This window comes from Neovison vison, chromosome 7 (genome assembly GCF_020171115.1).
Source record: "Neovison vison isolate M4711 chromosome 7, ASM_NN_V1, whole genome shotgun sequence".
Classification (NCBI taxonomy): Eukaryota; Metazoa; Chordata; class Mammalia; order Carnivora; family Mustelidae; genus Neogale; species Neogale vison.
Window position 1 is genome coordinate 130,666,192 of NC_058097.1, and position 15,689 is coordinate 130,681,880.

General features: G+C 47.1%; 1 protein-coding gene across 8 annotated transcripts in view; it reads right to left on the minus strand.

The window, feature by feature from the left end:
* AMOTL1 (angiomotin like 1) overlaps nucleotides 1-15,689 on the minus strand; it is a 153,571-nt gene that overhangs the window by 100,134 nt on the left and 37,748 nt on the right. For 5 of the 8 annotated variants that reach the window (XM_044258293.1, XM_044258287.1, XM_044258282.1 and 2 more), the window contains one exon: nucleotides 14,625-14,675. The exons of 1 other annotated variant lie outside the window; for it this stretch is intronic. In XM_044258293.1, the coding sequence (XP_044114228.1) occupies nucleotides 14,625-14,675 (51 nt within the window). The remainder of the gene's footprint in view (nucleotides 1-14,624; nucleotides 14,676-15,689) is intronic. 2 more of the 8 variants (XM_044258288.1, XM_044258283.1) reach the window with 1 other exon arrangement.

The window sequence follows — 15,689 nt, forward strand, 5'->3', positions numbered from 1 at the left end:
AACAACTTGGGATAAACAATAACAAGAGGACCAAATGGAAGCAACCTGAAAGCCATCTCTCCAGAGGCTTCCACGGAGTCCTACTGACAATGAGGAAAAACCCCAGATGCTCAGCACCAATGGGGCAGTGGTTCTGAAACTTTAACTGCATCATAGTCACCTGAACAGTTTGTTAAAACAGAGAGCAGTCAGGGGTATACCCCCTCCCCAGATATTCTGATTCAGGGGGTCAGGGTGGGGCCCAGAATTGCATTTCTAACAAGTTCCCAGATAGGCTGATGCAACTGGTCCATGATCTACACTTTGAGAACCTCTGGTACAAGTCATTTGGGGACCTACATTTCCATGTACTCCAAATCCCAGCCTAAATGAAGGAACAGATCTCTTGCTTATTGTAGAAGAATGATCAGAACCCAGTGTTCTGTCTTGAACCAGCATGCACAGAATGCTGTCTCTTCTGTATCTGGTGATTTTGTGCATGATCTCATTTTATCCGGACCCAACGCCCTGCACAGCAGGCGCTATCATCCATGTTTTACACATGAGATAAAGAAACAAGGTGAGATTAGGCGAATTTCCAGAGATCACGCAATACACAAGTGACAGACTCGGGATTCGAGCCTGTGTTCAGAGCGGAGCTTGCTTCCCAAGCAGGCAGCTCTTCCTCTCCTTCCTCCCGGAGAGATGCCTCTCCGTACTCCAGGCCTCACCGCACCACTAGAAAGCACCATGTGGCCTGCCCCTAGTACCATTAGTGATGAATCTAGGTGGTCTCCGTTGACTCCTGGGGGCTGCTAGCGTTTTGACCTTGTTACTAAGTTCTTCACTTTCCTTATAGGAAGGAGCAAGGTCTATGAACTAGACCCGTGACAGACCAGAGGTCGTTCTCCATCTGTGGCACTCAGTACTGAGTTGTTAGTATTCTAAAGCACAAGCTGAGCAGTCAGATGGGCCTGGGACCAACCTCCCCTCTGCCACTTATTGGTTACTTGACTGGTTATGCGACCTGACTTTATTAAAGTTCAGTTTTTCTTCTTTTAATAATTAGTAATTACAAGTAGCATCCACCTCAAGGTGTTGTGAGAAATGCATGAGTCAGTTTCATGTAAAGTATAAAGCTCTTCGCGTGGTGCTTAGCAAGCAACAAACACTCTGTAATTATTAGCTATTATTACTACCCTGTTATGCATTTTCTTTCAAAATATGGTCATTGTAAGAGGAGATTTAATTGTTGCTGTGCTAGATACACGGTTTCTTTTTGTTTACATTTCTCGAGTGTGGGACTATTTCATTGGTAGATCCAAGAAATATGAGTGACTGCATCGTGATTTGAGACCCTCCTCTCCCCAATTAAGAAAAAACATCCCCATATACCCTTATAGACAAAACAGGGGGAAAATGGATTTGATATTTTGGGTAAATTTAAAATATTAAGAAACCATTGCCAATGAGTAGGGATTGGTGGAGTGACAGTAACTTGGACGGGAGTTTGATAATAAGGGGTCTGATGATCCCACTATGCCCAGTATTGGTCAAGCTGTGTGTGAGGCCACGTGCTCAGTTCTTGAAGGCAGGTTAAAGGGAAATCTTCCTCACCTAGAGAGCACTCTGCAGGTGTGGAGCAGGATGGAATGGAGAAAGCAGAACGTGTTAAGAAAGGTCCATTGTGCGGACAAGATTAAGATACAATTCGATAGCTATCTTCAAATATTTTGGTAGCTTTCAGAAAGAAAGGAAGAACAGACTCATTCTCTATTTGCCATACAACACTCTAGAGCATTGTTTTTTAAACGGTAGTTGGCAACCCATTAGTAGAAATCAATGCAACAGGCTAAGGAGCATTTTAAATAAGTAAAAGAGAACATAATGGAAAATACCAGATGCAGCCAATCTAATAAGGGTAATTACTATCCCATACACCTTCTGTCTTAGTTATATTTATGTTAAAATTTGTATGCATATGTCTCAATGTAAAATGTATCCTGATGTTGGGTCACAGAAGAAAAAATGTTGAAAGCTCTAGAAGACAAAACACAGACCACTGGGTGCAAGAAACAGGAAGTCGAGGTTTCATTCCCTTGCTACAAAGAAACTGTTATAATAATGGTCCCTGCTTAGCAACACCAGGTTTACTCAGGCGGGGGGAACCCTCCCAACACATACATCACCCCTCCGGTGATGCTCTAGCACAGGCTGAGTGCTGACGCCCAACAGAAAGAGGACACTGAGTGTCCACCCTTAGGAGGACACGGAGATGTTCTGACTCCCCAAAAGAGAAAAGATCGGACCTGAGAGTCTGTTATAAGAGAGAATAGAGAAAATTAAAGCCTAAATATCCAGACTCCAGAAGCCATGTGGCCTATGCAGGAGAAGGAGCTGTTCTGAGTTGATAGGTTACACACAGGAAGCATGGGTCAAATCCCTGAAGTTGTTTAGGATTCCTACTCTTGGACAGATTAGATTCCCACCTCCTTTTCTAATTGAGGTGATAAAAGGACTCAGACATCAGCAATCAGGTCTCATTGACGGAAGCACCTAAATGGAGTCCCATGTGGACTGGATACCTGGTGATAGGAACTGAGCTGTGTTTTATCACGCCTCCTAAAACAGCGAACTAAAATCCAGTGCAAAGAACAGAGAGTCCCCAGACGCTGCTCCCACACTGAGGGCTGCCCGATAGAACACGTGACACCCGTTGCATTTGAATTTCAGAAAAGCAACAAAATTTCTTTAGTATAGTACGTCTCCAATATTGCAGAGAACATGCATACACTTTAAAAAAATCATTTGTCGTTTTTCTAAAATTAAATTTAACTGGGTATCCTCTGTTTTTGTTTGTTAATTCTGACAAATGCCTGCCCACACTGGGTTATGTCCCTACACCCACCTTACAGGATTCCTTGGTGTCTCCTTCTGTAAACAATGTGGAATGTCAGCACCAACTAGCTGATAGTACTAAAACGCAACAGCGATGCTAATAATGGAAAACAGGAGTGAAATTCAAATGAACATGGTGTTAAAGGCTTTGTCCCACTGAACTCCCCTGGGCTAAATGTAAGGAGCTTTAGAGAGCAGGACAGACTCTGTGAGCCATCAGGACTGGCCCAGCATTTAAGGAAGGAGTTAATGGGGTCACATTCCCACTTTGTAGAGTTTTCATGCTAAACCCCAGGCAGAATGAGGGGGAAGAGTCAGCTTTGTTCACCTGCTCTCCATTATTCAGCACTCAGTGATGCAATCCCTAAAGGAGGAGGTGACAGCTATTCTATGACAGACATGATGCCGTTCATGCCTGGCACCCTTGCTGTCTTGCAGGTCATGCTGGGAAGAATGGATCTCCTCCAGGAAGCCTGCCGGGCCTCCACTTGACCTCCATGATTGAGTCAGGCTCCTCTTCTCTGGGGTCCCAGGCCCTCCTTATGTTCTTCCTTTCTTGCACTTACCATAGTAATAATAATTACAACCACATATGGAATGTCAGCTACTTTGCATATATTATCTTATTCAATCCCTCCCAATAACCCTATGAAGTAAGTATTTGCATCCATATCACAGATGAGTAAACTGAGGTCTAGAGAATTTAGATAATCCAACTCAAGGTCCACGGTCAGTAAGTACCCAACAGCTAGGAGGAGCCAGAGCTCCACTTTTTAAATTTTCTGTTAATTGGTCTTTCTCCCTGACCGAGGTCATCATTTCTTTGAGGAGAGGATTGTGTCCCTTCACCCTGCTGCCCCCAAGCCTAGCCTGCAGTGCGCGACAAGTTGGTATGCAGGATTGTAAACAGTTCAGCCCATATTTTTACAGTCAGACCTGACTGCAAATCACGGTTCTGCCAAGAATCTGCCACTGAGGTTCAGGAGTCTGGATTCTCATAATTTACTCTGGAATTCAGGATGGTGGGTTAAGAACCCAAGCAGTAAAGACCAGAGCTGGGCTCAAGCCCTGGCTCTACCACCCATCAGGTGCGACTTGGCAAGTCATTTAATTTGTCCAAGCTTCAGTTCCCCATTTGTAAAATGAGGCAAATCCTAGTACCTGCCTCACAGGATTGTTTCAAGATGACTGACATAAATTTCTTAGCCAGATACTTAATACATGGAAAACACTCAACAAATATCATCTCTTTTTATTATAGTGCATTTAAAACTGCCATTTGAGGGGCACCTGGGTGGCTCAGTGGGTTAAAGCCTCTGCTTTTGGCTCAGGTCATGATCCCAGGGTCCTGGGATTGAGCCCCACATTGGGCTCTCTGCTCAGCAGGGAGCCTGCTTCCCCCTCTCTCTCTGCCTGCCTTTCTGCCTACTTGTGATCTCTGTCTGTCAAATAAATAATAAATAAAATCTTTAAAACTGCCATTTGAACTAGAGTAAATAAATTTTGGTTAACTACTGGCATATGTATTACAAATTTTAAATATAGTTTTTATTTAGGAGATCAGAACCTGGGGGAAATAAACCCCATCACGTAAATAATTTAGGGGAAACTTATTTTAAAAGAACTAATCAAAGCAGAATTTAGTCTTTTTAGCATGTACACAACACTGAAAGAGTTCCCAGAAAAGGAAAGAAATATTCATGAGAATGTCACAATGGGAGTGTGGGATCAGGGCTACCATGATCAGTTGTGTAGGCTGCTCACTGCACAAGAGTGCCAGGCTGAGGGAGTGAACGAGGCAGAGGTGGGAGGCTGAAATCTAGCAGGCACTCTACCCACTAGACTGGGAACACTGTCCCTGCTCTTCATCCACCTGGAGGGGATGATTTTTTTCCAATTTGTTCAAAGGTACTCTTTGAGTTTGTGGTGGCTCTGGCTTTATACTTTTGTGGTTGATTCTTTTTCCCTTTTCTCTTCTTTCAGCGTAACTAGATGAATAGGAGAGGAGAAATGGGATGGAATTCAGGGAAGGAAGACATATGTGAAAATGATGAGGAAAGTGGGGGGCAGGGAGGAGGCAGCAAAAATGGATAACATTTACTAAATGCTGGCTATTTGTCAGGCATTGTCCTAAGTGCTTTAGATGCGCTAACTGGTTTGATCCTATATGACAAGGAGAGCCATTGGAGGTGAAGGCAGTGGGGGTCACATAAGCTTAACCCACATGAGGGTCGCATAGGACAGAAAACTGCCTGCCATACCCTAGTCCACAGCAAATGTTCAGAATCTGGAATCCCTTTTTTAAGTTTGTAGGGGAGGCAGCAAATGTCCTTTCAAACCAAAAGGAAAAGTTTTGTGTCAAGGACACAGCCTTAAGGTCTCTGGCTGGACAACCACGAAAGCTACAGGGATGGACTTTTGTTTTTGGTCAACAGTCAGTGAGGGGCAAACCTGTGGAAGACAGAGACCCCAATGTCCTGGCAGGCTACACATTCCAGCACTAGATCTCCATCATTCAGCTCCCCTTCAGCCCCAAACTTTCTGCAGGGTTCATTACAGACCAGATTCTGCACCCACAGCTCCCTTCTCTATTCTCTTAAAAACCTGAAGTTTCCATAAAGTATTTACTGTTAAACAGTGGCCTGAAAGCAGCTATGGTGTCCACTATTCCCGGTAGTGTTATTTAAAAAAAAAAACCTCTGAGTTTGAAAATAAATCTTGCTACCAGGTGGTCAGTAATCTTGCCAACTCTGGATTTGGGGGTATAAAGGTCATGGGGAGAGGCGAATTAGGCAGAGATAAATATATATATACATATTTGACATTAAAATAACCATACATGTGTGCCATGATGATGAATGTCCGTGACTAGCGAGCCTGGAAGGAGAGCGTTTCAGCAGCCAGCACACAGCTAGAGACAGCAAAACCACCCCTGAACATCTGTTTTCCCCATTTTGCCAAAGAGCAGTCTTTTTTTATCCTTTTTTATAATTTGACCTGTTCCGTTTTCTGGCAAAGGGCCCTAGGAAGGCAAGCACTGCTTTTTCTGTCCGTATTCCAACTTAAGATGGAAAAAGGGAGGAGGGAACAAGAGCAGGAAGCGGGAGGAGACAGACAAAGAGAAACAGAGGCACAGAGAGGCCTGAAGCAGGGGAGGGAGACCAAGAGCAAGAGGCGGGGAAAAGAGGGAGAGGAGGAACACAGAGACACAGAGCGAGAGAGCACACAAGAGATACCAAATCATTTCAAGTGCCCACCTTGAGCAAAACTGATTGAAGAAAAATACAAATAACAAGGGCAGATTCGAGAATGATCATCCAGTAGGAAGGTCACCCAGAAATCATAACCACAGTACTCCCGAACAGATCAAGCGGTTAATAACACTCTCTAAATTCCAGTAGGGCTCAAAATCGATGAAACATTGTTGTTTATAGGTAGTCACATTGTGTTTAATAGTCATGTGTAACTGGACACAGACCTATATATTTCTAGTAAAAACATCTCTCTGGCAAGGAAAATGCCCTTCCCATTTTCCTGTGTGTGTGTGTGCGTGTTTTATCCCATTATTCCGTATCTGCTTCCTTGCTCTTTCTTCTCCTTAGCCAAGGTAAATAACCATTTATCCCCCAGAATTTATTGTCATTTCCCTTTCCTGCTCCCTTCTCTCTCCCAACCAGAACACCCTAGAAGAAAGCTTCATCTCCTGGGCAATGCACAGCATCATTTTGCAAACAAATATCATGTTTGTTTGGCAATGAATTTTATATCTGAGCCTGAGCCCACCTGTCCTTAGATATGTTTTCAGATTCCTCTCTGAGCTCCTACTGCCCTGCTCCAAATTACGCTGCTGCCAAAGCTTAGTTTCCTTTAGAAATAGCATGAGCACCATCACCACCGGGAAACCATCAGAGGTTTCCTGTCGCAGGGACTCGGCTGCAATACAGAGCAGGGAGAGCAGGAAGTGAGTGAAGGAAGAAGCCAGAAGGAGTTTTTCTGGATGTTGCTTCAGATCCCATTATGGGAAATTCCTTTGGAGTATACTGATCGTATTTGTTGGTCTAAAAACAAATAAATATACACACACATAGCTCTGAGCACTCACCGTTCATGTATTTATTCAGCAAATATATACAGAACCGCCCTATACTACACTGCAAGGCCCTGCAATGGTTCCTTCTATGTAGTTTATCACATTCAACCCACAACCAAGTCCCCCTGGGAGGAGGGCAACTTGCACAGTCTCCTCCCCAGGAAACCGAGATTGGCTCTGGAGCCAGAGATTATTAATAAATTTATTAATTAATTACTTTACTTGAGAGCACAAAGGGAGAGGGAGAAGCAAGCTCCCCGCTGAGCAGGGAGCTCAATGTGGGACTCGATCCTAGGCCTCTGGGATCATGACCGCAGCTGAAGGCAGACACTGAACTGACTGAGGCACCCAGGCACCCCAGAGATTACACTTTTAATCTAAGGTCGGCCTCTAACTAGCTGTGTGATTTGAGGAAGATAATTTAACCAGTGTGAGACTGTGTTTCCTCCTCCATGATGCGAAAATAATTCCTTCTGCTCCCTGGAGTTGTTCTGAGGATGAAGTGAGCTGATATCTCCAACCAGATCCATCACAGAAGAGACTGAGTTGCCCAGATTTAGGCAATACACCAGTGGTGAACTCTTCTGTGGCTGTTCTGTGGGAGCCAGGAGGCGGGCCCGCACCCTGCGGCAGGGTGAGGTTTCCTGCGAAGGGAACTGAATTTCCCGCTGTCAGTCACCCTGAGAGAAAGCTGAAGGGGGGTGAACACTCTGTGAGAATAGGCTATGTTTGGGGTTGGGGTAGGAGGAAGGCAGGACAGACAGGCTTCCAAGGGTGGAGAGATCTGGGGCAGATCCCAGGCTGGGGTGACTGGCCCTAGCTGTCTGGACAGCCAGCTCAGGGCAGGGAGCCAACCCCATCCCAGACTCTCGGTGGCTCTGGGCTTGCTCAGTAATGAGAAGGCCCCGGCCCACTCTGAGGCTGGAAGAGCACAGAGAAGAGTGGTTATCTTCATCCCTGAGGCCCGCAGAGGGTAGGACACCGGGAAACCAGCCAGGTCGCAAGTGGAGGCCAAGCCTCCAGGTTCTGGAATGAGCAGGGGTGGCAGCAGCCTGGCCAGTGTCGTGTGGCCACCAGTTTCTGAAGAACAGAGGTCACGGAGCAGTTAACACATGTCCATGGGCCTCAGTGAGGTGTGTGGTGGATTTGAGCTCCCCCAGCAAAAGCCTAGAGCAGCCAGAACTGACAGAACGGAAATAAGCGCTCCTGAGAATTACGGGAAATAACACTGGAGGGTGGCCTTAGAGAAAAACTTGATCTATTAATATGGGCAGGCCAGTCCTCAGAAGTCAATATATTTGAGGGCATCCGTGTGGGTGACATGATTCAAACTCCAAGCTGGGAAGCTATGTAGACAGTTTATACATGTAAAGTGCCAGCACAGAATAAGCGAATGATAAGCCCAGCATCTTCCTCCTCATTCATCCCCATATAACGAGAAGGAAGAAACTGTGGATGCAGGATACAGCTGACTTGGAACAAGATTTGTTCATAACTCTTGAGCCTTGCTGCAGCCCCCAACATAGGGTGGGGGAGGGCAGGTGGGAGACAATATTATTTCACTTAAATGCCCAATTAAACCTTTCAGAAGGTTTCGACCGTACTTGAAGGTATCAGAGTGCTCGCCTAGGGACATGAAAACAGTAAACGATTAATGATGGCCGCTGCATTCAAGCAGTAATCCTACAATGCATTCATTCACTCTCACCCCAGGATCTGCGGCCAATACTGTTACTATCCCCATCGTGTCAGCCGGGGTCCTGGCAGGAAAAGGACAGTGTGCCCAGGCTGTGCCCAAAGACGGGTCTAATGAAGGCCAGGTGGACAACAGTGGGCCAAGCAGGGTTAAGGGGAAAGAAGCCCCCTAGGGACATCCATAGTGGGGAGCCATTGCCAGCCTAGGTCAGGAGAGGAGATTCCAGAATCCAGCAAGATCTAACGCCATGAGGGTGACTCTGGAAGAGCCACGGCCAAGGAGGACACAGCCTCTCAGGAAGGGAATTAGTCTCTTGACATCTCTTTCTTTCCACCAACCAACCCCCTCCCCGCCACGCCCTCATATCCTTCCAGTGCCTCTCACTGGCCCAATCCAACTAGGAGCCAGATGGTACTTTCCAAAAGGTAAGTTTTCCAGGGCATAGAGCAGAATGGCAAAGGATGGCGGGTGGGTCTGGCAGAACATCAGAGAGTAGCTGACCTATAGTCTTAGAGATAGGAAATGGAGATCCAGATTAAGTCATTTGCTCAAGGTCATGAAGCAAGTAAAAGGTAGAGCAAAATTTAAGCCCACACAGTATGACTCCAGGTCCATGTTCTTAACCACTAAGACTGGCTTTCTTTAAAAGCTTACTAATTATCCAACACCTCTTTCCGCCTGCACCCTACCCAATCATTCTTCTGTTAACAGACTCCACCTTACTCCCACCCCATTTTCCCAGTCCTCTTGGAGCTAGGTGTGGCCACCTGATGCAAGTTCAGGCCAAAGGAACGTTAAGTGAAATGATATGCCCAGCTTTCAGGTTGTGCCTCTGTTTTCCTTTTTGTCTTTCCTATGGAATGGAATGCAGACGTGATGGTAGGAGCTGAAGCAGCCACCCTAAACTGTGTGGAAGCAACACTTCAGGACTTCAGAGCACAACAAAGCCACCATAGCAGCCCTGGACTGCTTAGCTTAGGCTCTAAGTGAAAGAGAAACTCACTTGCTTCGTGTTTAAGTCACTGTCGTTTTAGCCTTTGTTATAGCAGCGAAGCCAGTATTCTATATCATACAGAGACCAAGCACCTGCATGGCCGGGATGTGACTCCGTCATTGCTTTGAGCAACATGACTAGTAGAGACAGCTGGTGATCACCAATGTAAGCATTCTTCCTGGCAGACTGCTAGACTACATTTCCCATCCTCCCCCGTCTAGGTGAGGCAATGGGACTAGTGAGACTCACTAGAAGTGAGTCTGTTACCTCCAGGTTGAGACAACTCAACACAAGACTATAAGGCAAGTGAGAAAACCACCTTGATCATGGCGAACTGCAAACTCATCTCGTATCTAAGGACGGCAAGGGGGTAGGCTGGTAAACATTTAAGTTATTATTTTAAAGAAGTTACACTCACATTATCATTTATTCTAATAAAGCCCATAGATTCTGCTTGAATGAGGAAAGTAAGAGTTGCATAGGGAAACTCCTTCTCATGGTATACCTGCCCTCAGCCGAGTTAGCCCTGTGGCTCCCAAGAATGCTGTGGTCAAGAGCACTCCCTGAGGACTCTCGGGGAAGCTCACAGGGTCTGAGCACTGACAGCTGCAACTGAGCTTAGTGGGATGAGCCAGAGGGTCAGGCCCAGAGGGCAACTGATTAGGAGAAGTGAAGGGAACATGGGGGCTGTCTGCTTTTCGATGGTGAGAAGGGACCTGCCCCCCATTTTTGCTAATGTCCAAATTTTCTAAAATAAGCACATGTTACTTTTATACTGAAAAACAGTTTTAAAACTTTGACTTTTAAGAAAGGTAAAAAATAAACGGGATAAGATTAAAGAAGGAACAAAGGAGAGAACTCCAGGGCACAGGTCGAAGGATTCTGTCCCTGAGTGCATGGCTATAACAAGCAGAGGGGCCAACCTTAGAGATAGGTACCCGATAAGGCAAAGCATCCCAGGGATGACCCTCTTTCACTCATTCAACAAGCATTCACTGAAGCCAGGCTCTATGTGGCCGCTAGATTTACGAAGAATGCGGTGGCCACCGTCTAGTGCAGTAGCTCACAACCTTGGCTATGCACAGGAATCACTCAAAATTTAATTTTTAAGTAGGTTCCATGCTCATTTATTTATTTATTTTTAAAGTAGGTTTAAGATTTGGACATTTAGGGACGCCTGGGTGGCGCAGTTGGTTGGACGACTGCCTTCGGCTCAGGGCGTGATCCTGGAGTCCCGGGATCGAGTCCCACATCGGGCTCCCAGCTCCATGGGGAGTCTGCTTCGCTCTCTGACCTTCTCCTCGCTCATGCTCTCTCTCACTGTCTCTCTCTCTCAAATAAATAAATAAATAAATAAAAATCTTTAAAAAAAAAAAAAAAAAAGATTTGGACATTTAACTGCCGAAGCTACCCACGCACACCAGAAATGTGATTTTGAAAAAGCACACTGCTAAAACACTGATACTTGGGGCCACACTGTGGAAATTCTGATGTAACTGCTCTGGATGAAGGCTTGGTCTCAGGACTTTTAATGTGGAGGGTGGACAACCACCAGGAGGATGTGACACATGGGCTTAGTGTTGAAAGAGGGGTAGGAGAAAAGGAGAAGAGAGAAGGGAAACATGCAGGTGCTGGGAACAGAGCTGAATTTTGAGGACTGCCCGTGGCTCAGAAGTGATTAGAAAGTTAGAGAAGGTGGAGGGTGATGCAGATCATGGAGGTCCTCCCATGCCTAACCAAGTATGTATCCTCTAGGTAGGGGAGTTGATAAAACTTACTAGATAAGGGCAGACATGGGCATATCTGGATTCACCTCAAATCTACAGAAGTTCCTTCTTACCCACTCAGATGGCCAGTACTTCTGCCCATGGATGGGACTATAGAAAGGAAACAAAGAGGTGTGGACTTTGTCCTTGAAAAATGGCACCATCACAGAGAGAGGGCTTATTTCCAGATTCTCCATCACAGGCAGCCTTCAATACAGCACTCATCTAGAGATAGACTCTTGTCTCCACTGCCTTTCAAAAATCCCCTTTTTCTGTAAGTTAATTTCATTATAAGATCTTGCTGAACACTGAGAATAAACCTGCTAAGAGGCCATGTAGTTCGTTTGGAGACAGATGAAAATCTGGAGGTGAAACCAACCACCAATCACCACAAGAAAGTAGCAGGGTTGCCACCAAAGGTTTCAGATGGAAAACCATTCCACGTACTGCTTCAGGGACAAATCACTAAATAATTCAATTGACCTGATCAGATCCCTGAGCATCTGTAGACCAGGTAGTTGCAGAGAAATTTCTAGAAATAAAAATGGTGTTAATAGGTGGTTAATAGGTGGGACAAGTGGTAAGAGCCATTCCGTCCTTCATGCACGTAAGTACCTTTCAAATGAAAATAATAATAATAATAATAATAATAATAATACAGCACCAAGTACTTGCTGAAGATCTGTGCATACAACACATGGTGCTAGGGCTTTACAGACACCATCTACAATATCCATGCGAGGCCCCATTCGGGTGAGGAGGTAACTGAGGCTCAGAGCAGTTTAGTTGCCTACCCAAGGTCACAAGTAAGTGCAATGATAGAATTCAAACTAAGTGTTTGTTTTTCTGTTTTGGGGGGGGGCAGGCAGAGGGAGGGAGAGAATCCCAAGCAAGTTCCACACCCAGTGGGGAGCCCAACTCAGGACTCGATCTCACTACCCTGAGACCATGATCTGAACCAAAATCAAGAGCTGGAGGCTTTAAGCTACTGAGCCATGCAGGCGCCCCTCAAACTAAGTTTTTATCACTTCCCTCTACTTCTTCTTCAGGTCCCTAATATTCTGGCCAGGCGTTGATTCTGTACTCCCCTGTGTTCCAGAAAGAATGACAAGCTCATCAACTCTGTAAGAGGCATTTTTCTCACTGTGCTTCTAAGAAAAGCACCAAAAACCATAATGACTCTTTCCAAGGGAGAGATGCCAGCTTCCTCTTTGATCTGAGCAGCATGGAAACAATGCAGTCCCATCCAGTGAGCAACTCTGTCTGGGGAAGAATACCCCTTTGAAGACACCATGCATGCGAACAATATGGCGTGTGAATATAAATAATCAATACCCAGAGAAGGCTATGGGCCTCCTTCGGCTCGGGGCTCCTCGCAACATCTGGATGACCCCTTAGAAGTCACCTGGCAAAACACCAGCTTCTCAAAGATGAGAAAACAGGCTGGCGACCATATCTATTAAGGACGACGAAGCAGTGAGAACGTTGGTGTCAGGCTCTCAGCCATGTATTTTCTATTCTCAGGCATCCCACAATCTCAGGGCCCAAGAGGGAACCCCATGGTTCCGGTAACACTCTCATCTCCTCATGAGAAACTGGGCATTTCCCACATGCGAATGGAGGAGAAAGAAGGTTGCTTTCTTATTCTCTTCCACGAATTTGAAGGGCTGTCCCTATTTGTCAGGGCCTTAGCTCTGAGCACAGCCCAATCTCTTGCTCCGGGAAGTAGCTATGGAAATGGAAGAAGGTCAAACACCTGGGCCTTTCTGGCACATAAATCATCCTATGAATGCAAACTCAATTTAGGAATTATACAGGCGATCTCTCAGAGCAAGGAATGCTCAGCCTGCCTTTGCTTATGCTTATCTATGATTTAAGGGAGCCAAATAGCTTCTGTCACAGTGTGGGGTGCCGACAGTGGTGTCATTAATACACAATTATACACAAGTGGAGCAGATCACCGAGAATCTGTCCTCTTAATAAATCACTTCACGCAAAGCTATTGTTCAGATGGCATTTTCATTTCTTAAAAGGATTCGCTATAGTGAGCCTTTGAAAGCTAGTTTTGTTTATGCATTTAATCTATGATTCCATTTACAGAGACAAGGATTGCCAACTTGTCAGAAACACATCTCCTGAACCAAACAAGGTACCGTGTCCTGCCTCAGAATGCCAGCCTTGATCCAGACCTATTTTGGGTGCCTGGCTCAGGGAAATGAATGGAAGCATCCAGGAGGTAGAATTTTATTTAGGAGGAGAGGCTGACCAGAAACAAGGCTGTGACTGTTACTGTGGATAAACATTTTTCAACAGCTGTCATTCCAGCGAGGAAGGCAAGATTTTCAAGCTGGTGATAAGAAAACAGCAAGGACAGATTTGACAGCCCAGACTGTGAGCAGCTAAACTAAACTGGAAAGTCTTGGCGGGGGGGAGGACCAACCACTGAGCCACCAAAGTGAGACTGGGTGGCAGGAATATTTAGAGAGATCCTGACAATGCAGATTTCCTTCCCTCTGCACAAGGCAGGTATGACAGTCTGTCTGTGACAGGAGTGTCGCAGTTCACCAACCACAAATCTATACTTAATAGGGACAGGCACCAACCACAGAGGAAGAAATACCCTATGCCTAGATACCTACAGGCTGAATGAGGAACAGAAACCAGGGAGGAACGCAGTTCCCAGGTCGTGACTAGACCGCCACCCTTTGGGGTCCCCGACTTGGTTAAATTCAGGTTATGGACCACCTTCACCATGCCCTTCTCAGCAAGGTACTTGGCAAGACAGAGCCAGCCACCGGTGAGTCTTTCCAGGCAAGATGAGTCCGGCTGTTTCCAGAGGCCCCAGGCCAGGAAGTTTGCTGTGCCTTGCTCCTCGGAGCAGCACCATCGACCTGGACACACAGGGACACAGGGACATAGGGACACAGGGACACACACACACGCGCGCGCACACACACACACACACACACAGGCGCGCGCTCGCGCCACATCTGGCACTTTCCCCGTCACCCCAAAGCACACGCACCGAGAAAAGGCCGGTCCCTGCAGCGAAAGGATTGTGACCGCCCCCCCTCAAATGTCCCCTGCCCCCTTCGCTCCTCCCCTGCGGCGGATAGTATCTCGGCGCCCCCAAACTCGCGGTTTCTCGGTTTTTTCAGAGGGCGGAATTCCGAGAAGAAAAGGCAAAAGGGCTAGACTTACCTAACTCCTCCGGGCTGTAGGGCGCGGAAGAGGCTTCCACAAACTCACTGTCTGGAGGAAGAAAGAAAGCGGAAAACAAAAACAGAATCGCAGTCATTCAGGGCAAACGGATTAAGCATCTGTTACCGAGCAGGTCCCCTAGAAAAGCGCGGGTTTCTCTCTCCCACGGATGGGAGTCCGTGGACCCGGCGGCCAGGCGGGATTCGGGACACCCGATCCAAGGCGGGTAAGAAATTGCCCAAGCAACTTGCGGGGACAATTCGGGTCGGGGACCGAGCGTCTCCCAGGCGCGGGCAGGTGCGCGCCAACTTTCCGCGGGTGTGACCCCGCGGGTCCCCGAGCCGGGCGCGCAGGGCCCCGGCGGCTTCATCCTGAGCCCTCAGCCGGGGAGGAGCATGGCTGCGTCCGCCAGGCCTCGCGTTGACGCCCCGGCGCCGAGAAGCCCCAAAGTTTCGCGGCGAGTCCGGGAGGCCCGCGGGCGCGCGGCAGTGGCGGCGGCGAGCTCCCCGCGCCCACCAGGCAGGGCGCCCCGCGCGCATCCCCGCCGCCGGTTGCTAGGCGACCGCGGCCGTCACGCTCGACAGCGGCGCGCGCGCTGCCTCCCGACTCCCTGTTGGAGGGTGTCCTCCCCCGCCCCCGCCCCCTCTGACCGTTTATTAAAAACTGGAGCATAACCAGTTCTAAAACGATTCCTGCCTTCTTGTATGACGTCCGCTCTACTCCGCTGCTTGGAAGACCGTTTGTTCTGGGCGGGATTTTCTAAGCTCGAGTCTGTTTTGCCCCAGGGGAGAAAGAGCTTCGAGTGCTCCCAACCCCCTTCTTATTTTTGAACCTGAATTCCAACTGCAGTCCAAGCAATACTTCCTCCCCTTAAGAGACCACCTGGTTCAAACAGCGAAGGTCGTATGTCTCCATTTCAAAGGCAGGAAGACTGAGCCTCCGAAGTTAAATAACTTAGGGATAGGACTGCACAGCACTGTGTGTGTGTGTGTGTGTGTGAGAGAGAGAGAGAGACTGAAGAGAGCAGAGCAGTGCTGCTTCTACTACATAGAGGGTTGAGTGGTT